This window comes from Phodopus roborovskii, unplaced genomic scaffold, assembly GCF_943737965.1.
Source record: "Phodopus roborovskii unplaced genomic scaffold, PHOROB, whole genome shotgun sequence".
Lineage (NCBI taxonomy): Eukaryota > Metazoa > Chordata > Mammalia > Rodentia > Cricetidae > Phodopus > Phodopus roborovskii.
Genome location: NW_026126517.1, coordinates 48,158,156 through 48,180,406, shown reverse-complemented (window position 1 = coordinate 48,180,406; position 22,251 = coordinate 48,158,156). Strand labels below are relative to the sequence as shown.

Sequence of the window (22,251 nt, the reverse complement as noted above, 5' to 3'; positions counted from 1 at the left end):
TTTTCTTCACAGTAGGAAAGAACTAGATCCCACTAAATAATTGTATAAAGGTACACTTAATAGTTGTTTTTCAGAGCCAGAGAGATGACTCAGTAATTAAGAGTGTTTGCTATTCTTGCAGAAGACACAGGTTCAATTCCCAACACTCACATACTGTCTTACAACCACCTGTAATACAAGTTTGAGGGGTCACAATACCCTCTTCTGGCCTCCATGGGCATCAGCTACTCATTGAATACATACATACATACATGCAGGCAAATACATATCCACATAAACTAAAACTAATAAGATCTTTTTAAAATAACTAAAACTAGTTAACATTTTTTCAGTAATGTTAGGACAGTGCCTACTAATCATGTACTACATTAATTTTATAAGGAAAAGAAGCTACTTAAACAAACCATTTGACATTTTTTTCAAACTATCACTAGTCAGTGGTGTCACACAACTTTAGTCCCAGCACTTGGGAAGCAGAGGCAGAAGGATCCCTGTGAGTTCAAGGCCAGCCTGATCTACAGCACAAGTTCGAGGACAGGCTCCAAAGCTACACAGAGAAACCCTGTCTTGAAAAACCAAACCAAACCAAAACAAAACAAAAAAACCAAACTATCAAATAACTATTGTTATACTATTTTAGTGGTTGTGATCTATAAAAGACAAGTTCCTAAACATCTAATACATATTTCCTATGCTGAAACTCCTTATGGCTTCCAGATAAAATAACACGATCATTTCAATTTTACAATTTCAATCTTACAATTTCTTTCTAAACTAATATACATTGTATAATTGAGTATACTTAACAGCTATCTATAATCAGTATAAATTCAACTTGAATCCTGTCATATTTTACTGAGATATTTTGAATAATAATTTTGAAATATAATAACATTTAAGTGTAAGATAATCAATACCTAGGAAATAATAAATAAAACAGGCCATTTTGATATTAGCCACATGCACACTATCATACTAAACTCTTATTATACTCCAAATAGCATCCCACTTAGCATTTCATGGGAAATGACATATCTATCACAGGAAATGATACTGACATTTCATTTGGTTAAATTATTTTCTCTATAATAAGACGGTATAAAAGTGCCATTCCAATCCTACAAAAAAGAAAAGTAAGAAGTAGGCTTTCAGAAAATTTCACACTCACTGTTAAACCAAGGTAAATTTATACTAATATGCTGTGAATAACAGTGTGCACTACCACACCTGGCTGCAGTTTAACAACTACCAGTTTTCTTACCTTAACACTGTGACAATGTTAAATCCATGCACTTTTACCTGGAAGCTAATAATCCAAAGGCTGTTGTACTAAAAGGCCTGAGATGTTGAGTGTACTAACTGTGACACAGTAAAAATACAATGGCTATAGGCAACACCCTGCGTATCACATCTATAACTAGCTGCCGAAAGACAGCTATGATCCCAAGCTATAAGTCACTATCACACATTCTCTTTGCATTTTGTAGCAGTTGGAGATGACACTATAGTGGGGTCTGGATATCAGATTCTCATCTCAAACTAACACAAAATTTATCTAGTATAATTCAGACATTAAAACTAAGCATTCTGCTGGGTAGTGGTGGCACACACCTTTAATCCCAGCACTCAGGAAGCAGAGGCAGGTGGATTTCTGTGAGTTCGAGGCCAGCCTGGTCTACAAGAGCTAGTTCCAGGAAAGGCTCCAAAGCCACAGAGAAACCCTGACTCAGAAAACAAAACAACAAACAAACATCTACCCCTTCTTTAAGCTCCAATCAGTCAACCCTGACAGGTCTGTCTTCCAGTCCTTATCTTATTCCTAACTTCTTATGGTGGAATAGGACATTTTCACAACAACCCTAAGACAAAAACTTAGCCAATTGTCTTCATTCAAAGCAAATGCTTACTTGAAATTGCTGGTTTTGAACTTGCTATCTCTGCAACAAAGATGGGCTCGTCATCATCATCCTCTTCAACTTCCTTCACTTTCTTCTGCCATGGTTCTAGCTCCTCTTCTTCACACTCCATAAAGAGTTCTGCCATTTTAAAATTATCTAATTTTTAAAAGAAACAACTTTCTTTTAATTAAAAAAAGTATCTGCTATACATATTAGAAATCTAACTTAATAATCCTAGTAACAATTTCTAAATTGGTGTTTGTGATGAGTACATGATAACAACAGTAAGAAACTGAGATCTCACTATCTAAGCTCTACTAAACTATTTGGCTTCAGAGAGACAATAGTTATTTACAGCAGCTAGAAAATCCAGTCAAAATTGAGTTTCAGTCATTTATCTATAATGATTATCTCCACACACACACAAAAGAATTATATCCTATGCACTGTTAAAAAAAAAAAAGATTTAACAAAAGGGAGATGAACTATAGTAAGAATAGTAAGAAGCCACAAGTAGGAAACAAATTAGAATTAATGAACCAAACTTAGAAATGAAGGGCACAATAGCAAAAAAAAAAAAAAAAAAAAAGGGATGTGGTGGTAGAGAAACATAAAGGAAAGGACTGAGGTTTATCACAAGTGGAACGAATTACACATTTCTCCCTAAAGAAATTGAATAAAGCAATGCCTACAGTAAAAACTACTTAAAAATTCAGACCAACTAACACCTCTCTATAAACATGGATAAATAAGTACCAGGAATTTTAAGAAGGAAAGCTTCATATCTAAAAGATCAAAAGATAGTAAAACAAATTAAAAGAATTCTAACAAAGAGATAACACAAAGCAAGAAAAGTAAGAAAAAAGAAACTGGCATATTTAGAGGCATCAAACAAAGAAATAAATGTATGAATACCAATAAAAACTGACATGGCTTATGGGTAAAGGTGCTTGCTGCCAAGTCTGATTATCTGAGTTCGACCCCCAGTCCCTAAGTGAACCAACCAACTCCCACAAACTGTCCTCTGACTTCCCTACTCATACATCTTTGTACATATGCATACATGTGAACATGCACATACTTGTCATGCATACACAACATAATGAACGAAAAGTAAGACATAGGAAGCACAGGACATGGCATTAGATACAAAATAAAGCCCCAGCAGAGAGTAAGTCTAGAGAATAACTAAATGGGATGGATGCAGGATAACAGCACTTTAGGAGGACTTCTCTAGGAAATCAAAGGATTAAAAGGTTAACTTTAAGATCACTTCATAGGTCAGGTGGTAGTGGTGGTGCACACCAGAGGCAGAGACAAAAGATCTCTGAGTTCAAGGCCAGCCTAGTCTAGAGAGCAAGTTTCATGACAACCAGGGCTACAAAAAAACATAAAAAATAAAATGGGCTAGAGGTTGCTCAGCAGTTAAGAGTATATACCATTTTGAAGATGGCCCAACAGATCTGGCACCCTCCCCTAGAATTTGTGAGCACCTGCATTCACAGATGAGCATAACACCCCTCTCACAAACACACACTGGACATAATTAAAGACAATAAATAAGTACATATATAAAAAGAAAGCTAAAAGGGGCTGGAGACTTGGCTCAACAGCTAAGAGCATTTGCTGCACTATTAGAGTACCAAGCTCTATTCCAAATACCCACACTGGGTGGCTCATAATCCTGTGTAACTCCAGCCCCAGGGAAATTCAATGTCCTCTATTGGTCTCTAAAAAGCACTGCATACACAAGATATAAACTCAGACACACACATACAATTAAATAAAAATTGTAAAAGATACATTTTTAAAGAAAGTAAAAATATCCATCTTTAAATATATAACATTGTAAGTAAAAGGGATGCAATAATATACACACATACATGTATACAAACAAAACTTCATGAAACTTTGGCAGAGTCAATTAAAGTCTTTTCAGACTATTATTTGACTCTTTAACTTACATGCATATATTATTTCATACTGTAATGGAGAAAGGAAATGCAAGAACAGTGGGAGGCAAGGTACAGAAGGAACAGTGTTAAGGGTCTCTACTAATATGACAGCTATGTACATGACCTTCAGTGGGTTTGTGGACATATGAAGAGAGTAAGACTACCAAAGAAATAATCTTGAGATTCAAGTTTAAATAATCTTTAGTTTTTATCATTTCTAAGCATTTTTTCTATTATACCAAAGACTGCCATTTCTTCTTTTAACTCAAAATTGGGACAACATTCTACCATGTTCTTAATAATACGGCTATAATCAATCACAAATTTAACATGATCATTTATAAAAGGCCTGGGGCTTTTCTCTTACCACTCACAGAAGACATGAAGCCTAGCAATACTTTGATCCTGACTTTCTACCCTCAAAAACTGTCCAAAAATAAATTTCTACCTTGTAAGCTAATATGATCTACAGTATGCACGTGCACGCACGCGCGCGAGCGCACACACACACACACACACACTTTTAACAAGGCTCTAGCATTATTAATATGTAAAGATTGTTCAGAAAAAGCTACACTTTCTTATAATTTTTTATAGGAAAATATATGTGTCAATGTATACGAAACTGACAAATACTAGCTATTTCTGTTAGTAAAGATAAAATACTTCATTTCTACTTGACTCCTTACTAAGTTACTTCAACCGTTCCCAGGTTTTTAAAATATGCCCCACTTCTCATTCTTTATCATAAAGTGTAATGACAACAGCTACACATGAGTTATCAGTTACTGAAGCAACACTTACCTTTTGGTTGAAAGGAACTGTCGCCCATCAAGTTGCAGATCTGACTTCTTATAAGTTGTCACCTAAGTATTGATATATGACATCAGTCAATTTTGAGTCTTATTTGTTTTTGGTTTTTTTTTTTGTTTGTTTGTTTGGTTGGTTGGTTGGTTGGTTGGTTGGTTTTGGTTTTCAAGACAGGGTTTCTCTTTGTAGCTTTTGGAGCCTGTCCTGGAACTAGATCTTGTAGATTAGGCTAGTCTCAAATTCACTGCCTGACAATTTTGAGTCATTTTAACTGCAAATATCAAGATATAAATCTTGGAAATTCTTGACCAGGCAGTAGTGGCACACACCTTTTTTAGGAGGCAGAGGCAGGCAGATCTCTGAGTCTGAGGCCAGCCTGATCAGAGTAAATTCCAGGACAGCCAGGGCTACACAGAAAAACCGTCTCAAAAAGACATATAAAACCCCTGCGGGGAGGGGGGGATGTTCTTGATGAAGTAGTTTGGGAGATGGAAAAGTGGCTAACAACATGTGTCTCCCAAACAGGAAGACCTCAGTTCAAATCCCCAGCACTTATATAAAAAGTCAGGCATGAAAATATGTACCCTTACCCTCAGTATTGGGGGACAAAGACAGATATGGTTCAGTAGCTTGCTAGCCAGGCAGTCTAGTCAAAGCAATGGGCTTCAGGACCAGTGAGGCACAGTATAAAGGGAGTAAGGCAGAGAGTGATACAACAGGAACCCCCCCATGTCATTTTCTGGCCTCTGTCCAAACACACAGCATACACCTGCATTCACCACAAACAAAAACTAAAAAAAGAGGAAATTCCACACTGGCTAGAGAAATAATGGCTCAGTGGTTAAGAACACTGGCTATTCTTCCAGAGAACCTGGGTTTAATTCCCAGTATTCACTGGCAGCTCACAACTATCTATATACTCCAGTTCCAGGGGATCTGACACCCTCACACAGACATGCAGTCAAAACACCAATGCACATAAATATAAGAATAAATAAATCATTACAAAATGTTTAAAACAAAGAAAAAATTCTTGGATCAAATTTAAATATTTGAACTTACCATGTGACCACAAAAAGCAGCAAGTTATATTTCAGTTTGCCTTTCTAGAAAATAAAGATACTACCATTAGGGCAGATTACAATGTATGTACAATTTATCCTTTTTATTAAAAATCTGTTTATGTTGGATGTTTGTTATGTATATAATTTATTTAAAATAACTGGTTCACTCCTGAATAATTCCAAATTTCAGAAATAAGATGATAGTAAGTAGTTCTAATTTCAATAAGTACTTCCAATTTCAATAAATCTGATACATTAGTAAATTAAAACTAAGTTATTTGTGATAAGCATGTGAAACATATTTATAATCCAGATACTTGGGAGGCTAAGGCAAGATTTGATGCCTAGATTGCATAGTGAGACACTGTCTCAAACAAATACATAACAAAATATATGCGTAAATAATAGCCTTTAATAAAAAGGAATAATTTCCTCATAATGCACTGTTTTAGTAAATGTCACTTCTCAAATGCTAAATGACACTAATCTGTTACCTATTCAACACACAAAAACATATTTCAGTAATAAGACATAATTTCAAATATATTTCAGTATTGCAGGATATTTGTGCACTGTGTGAAGCTGAATGGCCAATAGTTAGGTAGGAGAAAATAGGCAGGACATCTAGGCAGAGATAGGAATGCTGGGAAGAGAGGAGATATCACTGAGACAGGGAGGAAGTTGGATATACAGAATGGAAGAGAGGTAAGAAGCAATGTGACAGAATGTGGATTAATAAGTAGAAGCAGGTTAATTTAAGTTGTAAGAGTTAGTTGGGTGGTGCACGCCCTTAATCCCAGTACTCGGGAGGAAGAGGCAGACCTCTGAGTTTGAGGCCTACAGAGCTAGTTCCAGGACAGCCTCCAAAGCCACAGAGAAACCCTGTCTCAAAAAACTGAGGAGGGGGTTAAAAAACAGAGCTAGTTGGGAACAAACCTAAAGGCCAAGCTTTCATAATTAAGAAATCTCTGCATCATTACTTGGGGGCTGTTTGTCCAAAGAACTTGACAAGAAAGACCTGTTAACATGTGGTGCCCCACTTTGGACACCAAATGTTTTTCTGTCAGCTTAGCAGCTGCACAGGAACCTACCAATATTTTATTTATTGCCTATGACTCCTTGACCCCCAAGTCAGGAGCCCCACTGGCTACTCAGGCCGTGGCCCAGAGGGTCTTCCAGTCTTGTAGCTTTTGTAAACTAAGTCTCTATCATTTTATTTACCATAAAGACTCAGGAGTCAAAGACATTGGGATGAAAACTAGCTCAGAGAAGCTTAGAAGCAACCAGCTGACCACACTTTTTGCTGGAGAGACAACAAGAGACACATCCCTTAGACCATCCAAAAACTAAAAGAGCACCAAACTCTTGTCCCCCCATTTCCTTCCAAATTCCTGGCTTCTCTATGGCTAATTCTGGTCAGGCAGATTCTAACTTTATTAAAAGTCTCAGAATGTCAAAATATAATCTAATATCCCACAACATTTTAGTCATTAGTTTTCTGATTTTATCAACTAATTAAAAAGAAATAGAAAAACAGCTGGATATAGCTCCTCAGAGATTTATTTATTCATTCAAAATATAGGTAGTCCTATGTGGAACTTAATATTTTAAAATTTTTAGGTGAAAATAAAGATCTGTAAGAAATTTACAATTATCCACACTTTATAACTCATTGGTCTTCAAGAGAAACGTTATATACAAAAAACATCACCAAAAATTTATAATTGGTCGGGAATGATGCCACATTAGGAGGCTGAAGCAAATACAAGATCAAGGCCAAGCTGGGTTACACAGTAAATTCCAACTAGCTTAGACTTTATCATTTCAAGACCTGTTTCATAAAACCAAAACTAAACAAACAACTGAATAACTTTTTAACTCAATTATTTATATATTGGTTTTTCAAGACAGAATTCCTCTGTATAGTCAGCCCTATCTGTCCTGGAACTAGTTCTGTATACCAGGCTGGCCTCAAACTCACAAAGATCCACCTACCTTGTGCTGGGATCAAAGGTGTATACCACCACCCTGGGCTCTAACTCAATTACTTAAATAGTTGCAGTTTGCCCCTAATTTAAATCTATGATAATTCTTGTTCAACATTAAGGCCTTACAGTACCAATATTAAGAATCACAATTATACTATCTTTTGTAGAATATTACTTAAACTAGGCAAAGATGTGTTATATTTGTTTATGCTGTATTTGTTTAACAATGTAGTGTTGCTCTGCCTGTCCAAGGCACCTGACTAGTCTAATAAAAAGCTGAATGGCCAATAGCTAGGCAGAGGAGACCTAGGCTGGGCTGGCAGGCAGAGAGAACAGATAGGAGGAATCTAGAACAAGAAGAATAAGAAGAGAATAAGGGAGGAAGAGAAGATGTCCAGGGCCAGCCAGGCAGCCGCCAGCCCGGCAGCCACAGAATAGGACATATATAAAGGAGTAGGACATACAGAATGAAAGATAAAAAGCCCTAAAGCAAAATGTAGACAAAGAGAAACAGGTTAAATTAAGTTGTAAGAGTTAGTGGAACAAGCCTAAGCTAAGGTCAAGCATTCCTAACAAATAATAAGTTTGTCTCTTGAGTTGGGAGCTAGTTGGCAGCCAAACGCTACAATTATCAGACTCATATACTTCTACTAAGTTGTCATATAAATTCCATGAAAAATGCTTCACAATTTCAGAGTGAAGGATCTAATTTAATAAAAAACTAAATCACCTAAAAGAGAAACAGAATATCCAACAAAGGCATTAGCTTGCATTTCACAGCTCCAAAAGTTTTCTTGCTTCTTCAAGCTGCTCCTAAAATAGCCAGAAAGAGTAAACTCTACTTTAACTACTGAGTCAAACCCAGATTTCATGCTCATGTTGATTAGAATGTTTTATTGGGAATTCCAAGTAACTGATTTAGTAAAGATCCTTCAGTGGTGGGGGACGGTTTGGTGCATAAAGCCTAAAAACTTAACTTGATCCCTGGAATCCACATGGCCAAAGAAAAGAACTGACTCGTACAAGTTGTCTTCCTATCTCCCCAATATGTGTGCACAGACAGACAGACAGACATACAGACACACACACACACACCAAAGAAATAAAATATTAAAAAAAAAAAAAGTTAGGACTTCAAAATACAATCTAACCTTTTGTAGATAAAAACAATTATAATTTCTATTTAGCTTTTATATAAATAAGATTAAAAGTTTTTTTTATTAGAAGTCAATGGAAAATTTAAATACATGTAATTTCTTACTAATGTTTGCCAATTTATGAAATTCTGGACTAGAGCGATAGCTCAGGGGTAGAATGCTAGCCTACCATGCAGGTGGTCCTGGATTCAATCAAAAAAAAAAACTCTTAATGATGAAAAATTATGAAAAAAAAACAGTTATGAAAAACTATTTATTGTAGCTGAGAGTAAAGCTGGAGGGTAGAGTGCATGTTTAGCCTATTCAAGACCTTGTGTTTGATCTCCTGCATGCTCCCTTCCTCTCTGCTTTTAATAGTAACATAAACTTTGAAATGCTTCAACAGCTTGGTACCACCAAGATGCCTCAGAAAGCAGAGTGCTTGCTATATAATAAGGCAGCCTGAGTTAAAATCCTAGAGAACTGACTTTACAAAGTATATGCATGCTATGGCATGCAGGCATACATTGTATACACACTAACAACAAATTAAAAAAAAACACACCAAATGTCATTTTTAAAAAATTATACATTTGAAGAACTTAGCAGTGACAAATAGAAAACAGGACTCAGTACTGACAGACTACATATACAATTATGTACCATACATCATACTTGACAACAACAATAAACAACGGTTATGTGTATACATATATTCACTACATGGCCTTTTTAAACATTATTTTAGAATCTTCTACTTATTATTTTTAAAAAAGTTTACAATGAATGTAACCACTACATCCAATGTAAGGCAACCAGCAGCTATATACATGTTGTGTAGACAAAAATCTCTCTTAACTATACAGAAAAGTCATACCAAAAGCTGACCTAACAGTGATTTAAAAAAAAAAAAAAAAAAAAAAAAGCCTATACAAAAATTTCTCAGAATGACCCCCTCAGCCATTGTATTTTAAATTTTATTATGAAGGAAAAAGGAGAGGGTTATTTGTTCTTATTTCTCAAATGTGACTGGGACAATTATAAATCAAGTGTCAATAATCCCATTACTTGGAAGATTAAGGCAGAGGAATTTTTAATTCAACACCAAGCCTGAGCTACAGGGAATGGTCCTGCCTCAACAACAAACCATTATCATCTTTGAGTAAACTATACAATTTCATTCTTAATATCAAGTTTCAACACAACTACTTCCATTCATTATATTTTACTATAAATAATTTTAATTTATAGCTATAAAATAATCATACAACTATAGCTGCCCTAATTAAAATATTATTCATCTACTGCTCACACCACATCATTGTGAAAAGTGAGTTATAGAGGCAGGTAAGTACTTTCTCTAAAATAATACAACTAAGTGATGGGGATAAAAATTCAAGGTTTGGGGAGATAGTGTTTAAGGTACTTGTCTTGCAATCAGGAGACCTGAATTCTAATCCCCAGCACCCATACCAGTAATTCCGAAGTAAGCTAGCCGACCATGGAGTACTAGACTGGCTTAACCAGTGAGCTCTTGGTTTTGTTGGAAGACTCTTTCTCAGAAAATAAGATAGAGCAATTAGAATATTCCCAGTATCAGCTGGGCAGTGGTGGCGCACACCTTTAGTGCCAGCATTCGGGAGGCAGAGGCAAGAGGATCTCTGTGAGTTCGAGATCAGCCAGGTCTACAAGTGCTAGTTCCAGGACAGCCTCCAAAATCACAGAGAGAAAAACCAAAAGAGAAAAACAAAAAAAGGAAGATTCCCAGCATAAACCTCAGGCCTACACAAAGATATATCTGAGTACACATCGACCCTCACACATACATATACACAAATAAATAAATAAAAGAACAAAATTCAAGCCCATTCATTTCAAAGGCCAAAGATTTCAAACACCACTATTTCAATACACACGAGGAGGAATAAAAGACCAAAATTACTGGGTGGAGGAAGATTTCATACTAATGTTAAGAGGCTTCCAAAAAATTAATTGTAAAGAATACACAACACTGGCGGGCAGTGGTGGTGCACACCTTTAGTCCCAGCACTTGGGAGGCAGAGGCAGGCAGATCTCTGTGAGTTCAAGACGAAAAGAGCTAGTTCCAGGACAGCCTCCAAAACCACAGAAAAACCCTGTCTCAAAACAAAAACAAAAACATACACATCACCAAATGAGAAAAAAAAAACATAAGTTTTAAACCATTATGGAATTGAAAATTGATACTTTCAAGATCACCTCAAGGACCATGCCAATTCTAATCTAGTCCAGGAATATAAATTTCTGCCTAAACTGACAGATGAGGATCTTTCATTTGATCACTTTCTTGTAATGACATACTTAGGACAAAACATTTTGGTTGTCAAGCTATTACTTTCATTTTTTTTTTTTTTCTAGAAGCCTCTAGGTACAATACGTATAATGAATGAAGAAGTTGATGTCCAACATTATACCTAAGTCTACCCAAAACAATTCAGTAGGAATTTTCCTACTGAAGAGGAAGGAAGAATAATTCAAAATCTTAAGCAACACAAATTTCATTTTAGCAAAGCTGCATGATAGTCTAAATTAGAACTCCCAAAAAACACAGAGGTGGATCAGAGAATTCCTCCATAGGACATGTAGCTAGGTTAATGGCTTTATTAAACACTGGTTAGAATATGAGCTTCCTAGGTCTTGTTTGTTGAGAGTACCACTTGTGTTTTGGAAGTATGGCTTCTGAGTAAAACTGTTAGCTGTTAAGCCCTTATGATGACAGCCATCAGACCCATCATTTATGGGTCTCTACTGCCATCCATCCACCCCTTTTTTGTTGTTGTTGTTGTTGTTTTTAAGTGCTAAGACCCTTCTGAGGGCTGTAAACCTTGTTGAACCTGAATCACTTTAAAGAAATTACCCTAGCAGCAATAACCAGGGTCTTACTGTTGCTGAAACCACACCTGCATCATGTCAAGACTTGCTCCAGCCTTGACTACCCCAGTAATCTGCTCTAGATTTAGAATTTTCCACTGCAGAAAAGAGAAAACTCGGGAACTTTAGAAGATCTTGCTCATTCTGCAGTTATTCTCACTGTGATTCAATAAAAAGCTTGTCATTGGTGCAACATGAGGTTTGTGCCTGGTGGAACTGACATCCATGCACATGCAAGACTGTATTTAATGAAACTATAGTCTGAACACAAACATGTTATACCCTTTTTATTTGATAGGCTGGTCTGGGAGGTGTACTTTGCCTAACCTACTCTAGTGTTGTAACATTAAACCCAACGATCTTTTTAAATATAACCTATTTTATCAAGAGTAGATCAGGCCAGGCATGGTGGCACATACAATTTTCCCAATAATCAGAAGAGACAGATGGATCTTTATGAGTTCAAGACCAGCCTGGTGGTATGCAGAGTGAGTTCCAGAATAGCCAGGGCTAACAGAGAAACCCTGTCTGGAAAAACCAAAACCAAACCAAACCAAAACTTCTTTACAAAAGAACCTGATATAGGCTATAAGCCATTACCATTTTATTGCTACTCACTTATCAGCCAAAATGAACTGAGTATAGCTGCACAGCTACAAGGCTTTCTACTGCTCACCACTCTGCTAAAAGTATCCACCTGAAGACCCCCAAAACCTTAACAGCCAAACCACTTTAATGTTCATGTCTTACCTATAATTATTTTAATTCCATTTGTTACAAATGTGCTCAGTTCTCATGCAGCTGCTCCTTTTGAGCTCTTTACAGATACTCCATCTTTCACTCTTAAACCATGTAGAAATGGGTTTTCTGTAACATTTGATCCCCAAAAGACAGTGAGTAAATTCCACAGCTTCAGCTATAAAATTATCAAGTATGAGCCTCTAATCTTGGCATCTCACCTGTAGTTTTAATCCCTACTGAAAACTGCCACCTGGTTTTTGTTTGTTTTTGTTTCTTTAGAGTTTCTGTGTAGTTCTGACTGTCCTGGAACTCACTCAGTAGACCACATTGGCCTTGAAACAGAATTCTGCCTCTGCCTAGAGGGCTAGGATTAAAGGCATTCGCCACCACTTGCTGGTTTGCCATCTGGATATTTAAATTCACCTGAATTCCTTTTTTTGTTTGTGTGTTTTGCTTTTGAGACAGGGTTTCTCTGTATAGCTTTGGAGCCTGTCCTGGATCTAGCTCGACCAGGCTGGCCTCAAAACTTTGAAAATATGCTAAGTAATAAAATAATTCCTAAGGACATACTGCTATACCCACAGGTCAGTGCACCACTCAACCCTCATCAGAGAAGCTTCTTTTTGTAGTACAGAAACTAACAGAGACCAATAACTGACAATGTGCAGAATGAGACTTTTGGAACACTCACCCAGCCCTAAATGGGTTCTTTATTACACCTGTCCCCTCAAGACTCACAGATCTATACAAAAGAAGAAATGAGGCAGAAAAACTATAAAATTATAAAAGCCAAAACCCTGTTCCATGTAAAAAACAGCATTTTCCAGAAACAACAATTTGCACAAACTAAAGCCCAACAAAATCCCAGACTGGAGAAGAGGAAGTCCTACCTGAGCCAGCAAACCATTTGCAACTGATAGCTGCTGGGAGAGGGAAAATCAGTTTTCATCAATAGAGTGACACTGGGCATATCAACAACACTCCTGAGCAGACTCCATGAGCAATATTAAAACAACAAAAATCAGACTCCATGTGTTTTCTTAATGTAATTTTTGTTTGGGTTTTCTTTTTCCTAAAAGAAAACATGTAGTGGGGCAGGGACGTAGTGGAGAAACTGGGAAGTTGGAAGAGGAGAATCTGGGAAGAGTTGGAAGAGGGGAAGGAATATAATCAAAATGTATGAAATTCTCAAAAAATAATTTTTAGAGGACATCAAAAGAAGAATACATACTAAGTAAAATTAGATGTACATATTCCATTTACCTAAAATATTCAAACTAGGGAAATTTCAGAGAAAAAGGCCAGTTAATGATGTCTAAGAATGGAGGAGGGGGTGTTGAGGAGATTACATAATGGGAACCAAGTTTCCTTTTGAAGACTTGAAAATATTCTGGAATCAGATGGCATTAATTGTTGGATAACATGATGACTACACTAAATGCCACTGAACTGTATGTTTTAGAATGGTTAATTTTGTATTATGTGAATCTATATTTGACAGAAATTAGTTTCACCTCGTATTTCCCTTTTTCTACTACTACTCCTTCATGATGAATCTCTGGAGTTCTACTTTTTCTCAAAGTCTCTTTTTTATGCCTATCTAGCCAATGTTCTGATTTTATTTTATTTATTTATTTATTTATTTTAGACAGGGTTTCTCTGTGTAGCCCTGGCTGTCCTGATCTACATGCCTCTGAGTGCTGGGATTAAAGGAGTGTGCCACCACTGCCCAGCTTCAGCTTCAATTTTTCAATCTTATAGCTTTCCTTCAAAGTCTGTATTTACTTGGTCTCATTCAAGTGCTTAGAATCTTTATATCAAAAGTAAACAGGTTTACTTTCTAAGGTAGACTTTATTCTTTGTCTCTTGACATACATGTCACTCTGTAAGATTTTCAGCCATTTAATAGAGTCTTAATCAATATCAAACATGAGTAACTTTACACCAACCCAGGCACAGCTGGGCTCTCTTACTGCTAGTTTTGGGTGTGCAGTGAGTGGTAGCAAATCACACTCAAAGAGACCAGATATTCATAGGTAGTTTATACTACCAGACTACTAGACTGTTGTGATTAATGAAATGCAAAAAATCCAGCCTCATAAAACAAATGGAGGGCATGATGGTTAAATCTCCATTGTCAATTTGACTGGATTCAGAATCTCTTAAGTATGTCTGATCTGACAGGACTAGCAGAGTAGGGAAGACATATCCAAGACATGGGTGGCAATTCCAGGTGCTGGGAATAAAGATGGAAATAGAGAAAGAGAACTTGAATGTTCTCAATTTCCTGCCATGAAGTGAAATGTTATGCTCTGCTACTATCCCTTGGCCATAATAGGACTGAACCCTCCAAAATCATAAGCCAAAATAAATCCTTCTTTTCTTGTTTGTGTTGAAATTTGGTCACAGCTATAGAGAACTACTTACAAGTAGTAAAAGAGAAGAAAGCAAACCCCTCTTAAGCGTCTCAATGCTTGCATACTTTACTTTCACAAAGTAAATCTTTGTGAAAAACAGATGGAAGGCTAAATTACTATACAGAATGGTCAAAAATCCAAGGAGTAAAACAATCATGTTATTAAACATTAGAAGGGTACATAAATTTAGTTAATTCCAAAATAAACAGATATCCAAGTGGTAAGAGCAATACATTTTACTGAGAATTATCTGTGTAAAACCATATGTGTGTGTGTGTGTGTGTGTGTGTATTAAATAATTTCTGTTCATTATTGTATGTTAAGTCAAAGAACAGTATTGTTTAAATTAAAAAATGACTTTAAAAAAGGATATTTTGGTTTAGGCACAATCAAAAGGCCTAAATATAGCATCTTGATTCTAAGATTTCAGTTTATCATCTTTCACTATGGAGGATCTCTGAAGGTGAAGTCCATCTACTTTCAGAGGTAAATGAAAGGAAGAACTGCTAACAAGAAAAATAATTTGGAACAGATCTCTCAAGAACAACTTTCTAATACTGCCTAAATTTCTTAAAAATATAATCACAGTAAGTTTAAAAAAAATGGGGGGGAGTCTAACATAGGTGGTCAGACAAATAGGTTTAATTCATGTATTAGAGGTAGAACTCTGTATAATTAACCAATCAGTCCCAAATTATTAGTGTCCACAGAATACTTTAAATTTTTTTCCTTCTTCAAGTACTTAATGACTTTTTTGTTTCCTAGAGACTTTCAAACAAGAAGGGGAAATTTGCTGACTGGTTTAAAATAAAACTTATTACATTTGTTTTTGTGTATGCACATGCATCATAGCACACATGTGGGGGTCAGAAGACAACAAGCAGGGTCAGTTCTCTCCTTCCACTATGTTGGTCCAGGGAATAAAACTCACATCAACAGGCCTGGCAGCAAACACTGAGCCATCACACCAGCCCTTACTGCTTTTAATAGAATCAAACTCATCCTGTCTTACATGGTTCTACAGGAGTATCTGTTTACATAATTAAAATATACTGTGAGACCGTACTGATTTGTATTTTCCCTACATCTTGAAATCTTGTTCTACTTCCACCATGCTCAATCTTAATATGCTAAAAACAAAGAAAATTAAAACTGAAGTATGATTCAATTGCTTAGAAAAAGGGTAAAAAGTGAAGTAAATCTGACTAATACAAGATCTTTCACTTTCCAGTTTCCTTTTGGGTTTTCACAAAATGTCACATTGATTTAACAGGTAAGACTGACATCATCCTTATAGTCTGTGTCAGGGAACACAACCTTTTTTTTTCTTCTACTCACAAACAGATTCAGTACCTAAAGGTTTGTGAATTTAAAGTTAGGAAAATAAAAGGTACATAAACTTCATCCATATTCTCATGCTCAAGAATTCATAGAACACTGAAACTTACAAAAATGGCTAGATTTCAGGATTTATGTATCATTTTACCAGAAAGAGTTTAGGATCTGAGCAAGAATAAAATCCCTGGAAAGCTGGATATGGTGTCATATGACTCAAACTTCAGAAACCAGGCCATAATGTGGGACATCCTTATGAACACTGCAAATATGTGTTGCTTTTATTGGTTGATGAATAAAACTGCTTTGCCCTATGGCAGGGCAGAATATAGTTAGGAGACAAATCCAAGCAGAGATAACAGGGAGAAAGAAGGCGGGGGAGAGAGAGCACCACTGGTAAGCAATACACAGATAAATAGAAATGGGTTAATTCATATGTAAGAGTTAGCTAGTAATAAGTCTGAGGCATCGCCAAAGGATTATAGTTGATACTGAGGCTGAGCAATTATTTTACAGCTGAGGGACCAGGCAGGACACATAAAAGCCTCTGGCTACAAGGTCAGCCTGAGCTACTTAAGATTCTGTTGAACAAAACAAAAAACTAAAAATAAAAGAGCTACTTTATTAGTAAGGTATGTTGATACTAATTAACCTCTTTCAGAGGAGAGAAATTCGAGTCTTGCCCTCAAGCAAAGAGCAGAATTCTTCCTGCATCTGCTGATTCTCAATTGCCTTTAACTCAAAATACTCTTTACATCAAAGTGACATATTTTGTGATATGTACTGATCTTCATCTGCTTTTAGTTTTCACTGGATGTGATCAAACTCTCAGATTTGTTTTTACTACTCTTTGCCTATAATAGACAAAAAGTTGACAATTCACAATTAGATAAATCAGAAGATGAATGAATATAGCAGCAAGACAGAATCCGACAGTAATATGTAAATGTACTTTATAAAGGAAATATTGGAAGCTTCATACAAGATAAACTCTCAAATTCTAACATCAATGAATAAGTAATTTTTTTTAAGAGAGAGGCTATGCCAGGGGTTGGTGGTACACACCTTTAATCCCAGCACTTGGGAGGCAGAGGCAGGAGGTTCTCTGTGAGTTCTAGATCAGCCTGGACTACCATGTCTCAAAAAAAAAAAAAGAAAAGAAAAAGAAAAAGAAAAATGTATAGTTATAAACTTTCTATTGAATAAATATAACAGGTATGCTATTTATTCTTTTACTCTTCTCTACTAGAAAAGGTAATGTTGAGAAGAAAAACACTTGCCTGAAGGAGTGCATACTACTCTTAAACTAGAAAAAATGAGATACTAAGATTTATAGCTATCCCACAGCAAGGTACCTTACATTTTTAACCCATTATGGCTCACTACTGCTACAGAACTCCAAACTTTCAAATGGAAATGTTTCCTACTGTTCTTTCCTTGCCTCTTACAGGGTAGAAACAATTCCAAAGATTTTTGTTTGTTTGAGAAAAGGACTACACCACCCTGCTTGCTGGCCTAGTTCCCATAGGAAGATCCACTCCCAGAGTGCTAGAAGCATACCCTACCACATCTGGCCAATTCCAAGTTTCTTGAACTGAGCATATTCTATTCTCCAAAACTGTTCCTCTTCTTCCTACTTATTCCTAAAGAACTCCTCCCTCTACTCAATCAGACAGATGCAGGTAAATTCATACTAAGCACTAAAACCATGCTAATTACAAATGGAAAAGTCTCAAGAGTCAACATTTTAACTAAGAGATCAAAGCTAGGATTATTAAAAGTCTCCCTACATTTTAAAATACAAAGTATTCTACATGGATTATAAAACAGTATAAAAATGTGTACCACACAGATTTACTGAATTTTAGCAAACATCTTATCTTTCTTATTCATGGTACTCTATTATGGTATACAGGAAAACAACCTTTTTCTTTATTTATTAATGTGCATATCCAGTACTTAGGGGTGAATTGTCACATCTGCAACAAACATTCACATGTTCAGCAGACTGAGACAAAGCAAATGTGGCAAGATATTTACAAATATTCACACTAGGTAGTAGGCTCTATATTCAAATTTCCAATATGCTTGAAAAAAATGATCACTACTAATAACATCCAAAGATAATATGTGATCTCAAAAATCAAAATGCAAAAGAATGGTAAATCAAAGAGAACTCCTTAAATATGGAGGCCTATGCTTCCTTGCCTATTCTCAACCACCTCACTGTCATGAAAATAGGGTGTACAATAGACAGGTGAGCACTGAATAATAACACCCGAGTCATTAAACTCAAGGTTCTGTAACTGACCCTGGTAGGCAAGTGTTCTCATTGAAGTCATCTCTGAGGCTGACCTTCAAAATAGCTCTCCCCCTTTGGAAAGGGGTCCAAAGGAATACATTAAGTGACATCAATGACAGATACAAATGCAAGAGAAAATGACACCGGTGTTATGTGCACTGGACAATCAAAAACACAAGGTCCTCAAACCAATCCCATCACCATCCCATTCTTTCCATCCAAACAGCCTGAGTTGGTACAGTTACTTCCCAAATGCCAACCTTATACAAATGCCAAAAGAAGGCTATTGTACTTCCTATTTCCTTCGTGTGGTTTTATGCTTGAGGGCACTAAAAGACGTCCAATGATTTAGACTGATTTCGTCCAGACTAGCAAACAATAAAGCCAAATGTTTAAGTATGGCAGACTTAATAGAAAAACAGATCTTCGCAAAGTCAAAGGTCTCCAGGCTCGCAGCAGGTTAACGTCCATTTTTCTCTATAGACTATTTCCTAATGCTTTACAACAGTTAAGTCGTGAAAAACACCATCTCTTGAGCAGCCTATAACCTCAAAAAATAATGCGATCACTCGTTTGTGGTTTAGTAAGTGAAACCTACAAAGCTTGACTGGAGGAAAAAAAACAAAATACAAAATCTGTCCGACTCGCTTCTCCTCAAAGCCCTTCTGGTGTAGACAATAATGGGACTTGTGTGACAAAGTGGGGATATCCTTTTAATAAGAAAAAAGATGTGAGCCTGGGAAGGAGCGGTCCTGTAGCAAAGGCAGGGCCTCCGTGGCTGTTCCTGCCGACGCCATTGGGGTTCAGCTCTTTCGTGAAAGCCGAGTGGGTTGCGTTGTGAGGAGCTCGGGTCTCCGCCACACACCCGCCGACAAGGTACAAAGAACCGAGGGCAGTCGTCTCCTGAGAGCAAAGCCCGGCTGAGGAGGGAGAGCGACGCGCGGGCCTGCGCGGCGGTGAGGCGGCGGCGAGCCGAGGCGGAGGCCGGGCGGCCTGCACTGCGTGTGGGCGGCCGCTCAGCCGTCCGCCTCGCCTCGTCGCACCGGGATACCTCCCGCGCCAGGCCCGGCAAGATGGCGGGCCAGCCCCACGCGCAGCCGGCCCCGGCCCGGCCCGGCCCGGGTGCTCCCGCCGACGCTCTGCGGCCCGAGACCCCCACCCTGCGCCCCCGGAGTGCGGCGGCGCGGCCGCGCGGGAGGGCCTTCGCGGGCGGGCGGGCGGGATGGCGGGCGGGCGGGCGGCCGCACGGGGCGGGGGGCGCTTACCGTGAGCGGAGCGGCTCGGCCTGACTGGAGCCCAGAGGAGGAGGAGAAAGAGGAGGAGGCGAGGGAGGAGCGCGGGCTGTGCGCCGCAACCGCGGCGGCTCCCATCGCGGAGCGGGCTGCCGAGCGCCGCGACGGGGGGAGGGGGCGTCGCGAGCCGCGGCGCGCTGCCTCATGGGTAGGCTCTGAGTCGGCCTCACGCGTCCGCGCTCCCAGCCTTGCCTTCCCGCCGACGCGGGAGGCGAGCGCGGCCATGTGCTCCGTGTCGCGGGCTCTCGAAGGCCGCGGAGCCGGTCTTGCCCTGGCAGCAGGAGAGGCCACTCTGGGACCCGGATGACGTTGGCCGTGGTGCTCCTCGGCCACCCCAGCCCTGGAACCTGTGGGCACTCAGCCTTGAGTTCTGGACTCCGGTATGCCAGGGTTAAAACACGCAAGAGTGAACCTGAGAGGAAAAGAAATTCAGGTTCTGCGATGTTGCCAGTTTCTTTTCTTTTTTTAACGTACGTGTTTGTTTGGATGTCTTTTTCATCCCTGTCGTAGGAATAGTAGCCTGTGATTGGCAAAGGGGGGAAAATATGGCCAGTGCATTTATAAGAACACTTTGCACGTCAGATCTGCAAAGCAGCTGGCCCCGTGCTGTGTCAGAAACGTAGATGGACGTTTTTGTGCCTTCACGATGGCAGTTTTTAAGAATAACAATAAATTCATGAGGGCTGGAGATGCTCAGCGGTTAAGATCCGTGTTGCTCTCCCAGAGGGTCAAGGTTCTTGTCTACATTCTCATGGCTGCTGACAACTGTCCTTAGCACCAGAGGATCTGGCGCCCTCTTCTGGCCTCGGTAGGCAACAGGCACTAAAGTGAGGCACAAACAATGAGGCAGGAAAAACATAAACGCATGTAAAATAGACTTAAATACTGTGAGGATTTTTTAGCTACCTCCTACCAAGTAGCCTATATTTTGTAGATAGCGGTCTGTAGGCAATCACAACTTCTTTAATTCCAGTCTTAATTACTCACACGATACATTTCACACGTAGAGAATGGCTACAAAAGGTTTTAAGAGGTCACAGCAGATTTCAAAGTAGACAAAAGCAGAAAGCTAGTATCTATGCAAACTGAGTCACTGCAGGTGTTAGGAAAGGTATGTAGAACCTTGAAGGAGGACCTCAGAGTCTAGGCATAGAAGCAAGCAAGAAGCAAGACTCATCAGGAAGATAGAAAGATGACACTTAAAGTGGGCTAAGCAGTGTGAATAGTTGTCTACCGTGAAACAGACACCAAGTGGCTCAGTGACAGGTGGTCAGTGCAGTCACCATCTCAGTGTTAGCTGCCTGAACTAACCAGGATTCTCTACAGAGTAACCCAACTTCTAGAATGTATATAGAAAGGGGTTTTATTAGAATGACTTACAGAGGTCCAACTAATCTAACAACTGGGTATGAACTTTAGAAAGCCCAAGAATCCACTAATTGTTCAAGCCCAACTGGGTGTCTGGGATGGTCTTTAGTATACCCTGGAATTCCAAGGAAATAGGCTGTAAAGGGATGAAATCACTAACAAGACAAGGGCAGGCAGGCAAAAGCATTTTTCTTCCATGTTCATATATAGGCTTCCAGCAGAAGGGTAGAGGTGGGTTTCCCAGCTCAAATGATCTGGACCAAAGATCTCAAAGATCAAGATTAGAAGTGGATCTTCCTACTTCAAACTAAGCAAACATTGCTCACAAGTATGCCCTCTATTTTTGGTTTTTACTTAATTCCAGATGTAGTGAAGTTGACAACCAAGTGCCCCTACACTACATGATCTACATGGATTGCTGCTTCCTATTGACCTGGTGTGTTCCATAAATCCTCAGGACTGGTATTTTTTATTGATTTTTAATATACTTATCTACCCATACTTTCCTAATCCAATTTATAGGAGTTGCCTCTTTTTTGTTTGTTTGTTTGTTTTTTGTTTTGTTGTTTGGTTGGTTGGTTGTTTTGTTTTGAGTTTTTTTTGTTTGTTTTTTGTTTTGTTTTGTTTTGGGTTTTTTTTTTGAGATAAGGTTTCTCTGTATAGCCCTGGCTATCCTAGAATGCAGTCTGTAGACCAGGCTGGCCTCAAACTCAGAGATCCATCTGTCTCTGCCTCCTGAATGCTGGGATTAAAGGTGTGTGCCACCACTGCCCAGCTATTTTACTTGCAGATATAACTTATTTATCTTTCTGCCACAGTTGGAGAGTGGTATGGTGTAGGCCCCTGCATGGACCCGGGAGGCACCTTGAGCAAGCCTGAAGCTGTTGGCTGAAACTCCTTGCCTCAAGGCTGTTGTTGGTACTCTTCCTGTTTTGATAACACATTCCTCCTGACAACACACCTCGTGGGGAGAAGCAAAGCCTAAAATTCCTGTAATTTTCCACTGTGCTGTAAGTCAGTATTTAAGCCCATTCT

At 38.4% G+C, this 22,251-nt stretch overlaps 1 protein-coding gene across 3 annotated transcripts in view; it reads right to left on the bottom strand.

Moving 5' to 3' along the window:
* The window catches only part of Znf280d (zinc finger protein 280D), an 83,782-nt gene extending 63,806 nt beyond the window's left edge, over positions 1-19,976 (bottom strand). The window contains exons 1-4 of one of the 3 annotated variants that reach the window (XM_051197915.1): positions 19,822-19,971; positions 5,726-5,768; positions 4,658-4,719; positions 1,908-2,054 (exon numbers count right to left, since the gene is read on the bottom strand). In XM_051197915.1, coding sequence (XP_051053872.1) covers positions 1,908-2,054; positions 4,658-4,685 — 175 coding nt within the window. In that variant the 5' untranslated portion in view covers positions 4,686-4,719; positions 5,726-5,768; positions 19,822-19,971. Of the gene's footprint in view, positions 1-1,907; positions 2,055-4,657; positions 4,720-5,725; positions 5,769-19,821 lie in introns of all 3 variants that reach the window. The other 2 variants (XM_051197917.1, XM_051197918.1) reach the window with 2 other exon arrangements.
* Between the last annotated feature and the right edge of the window lie 2,275 nt (positions 19,977-22,251).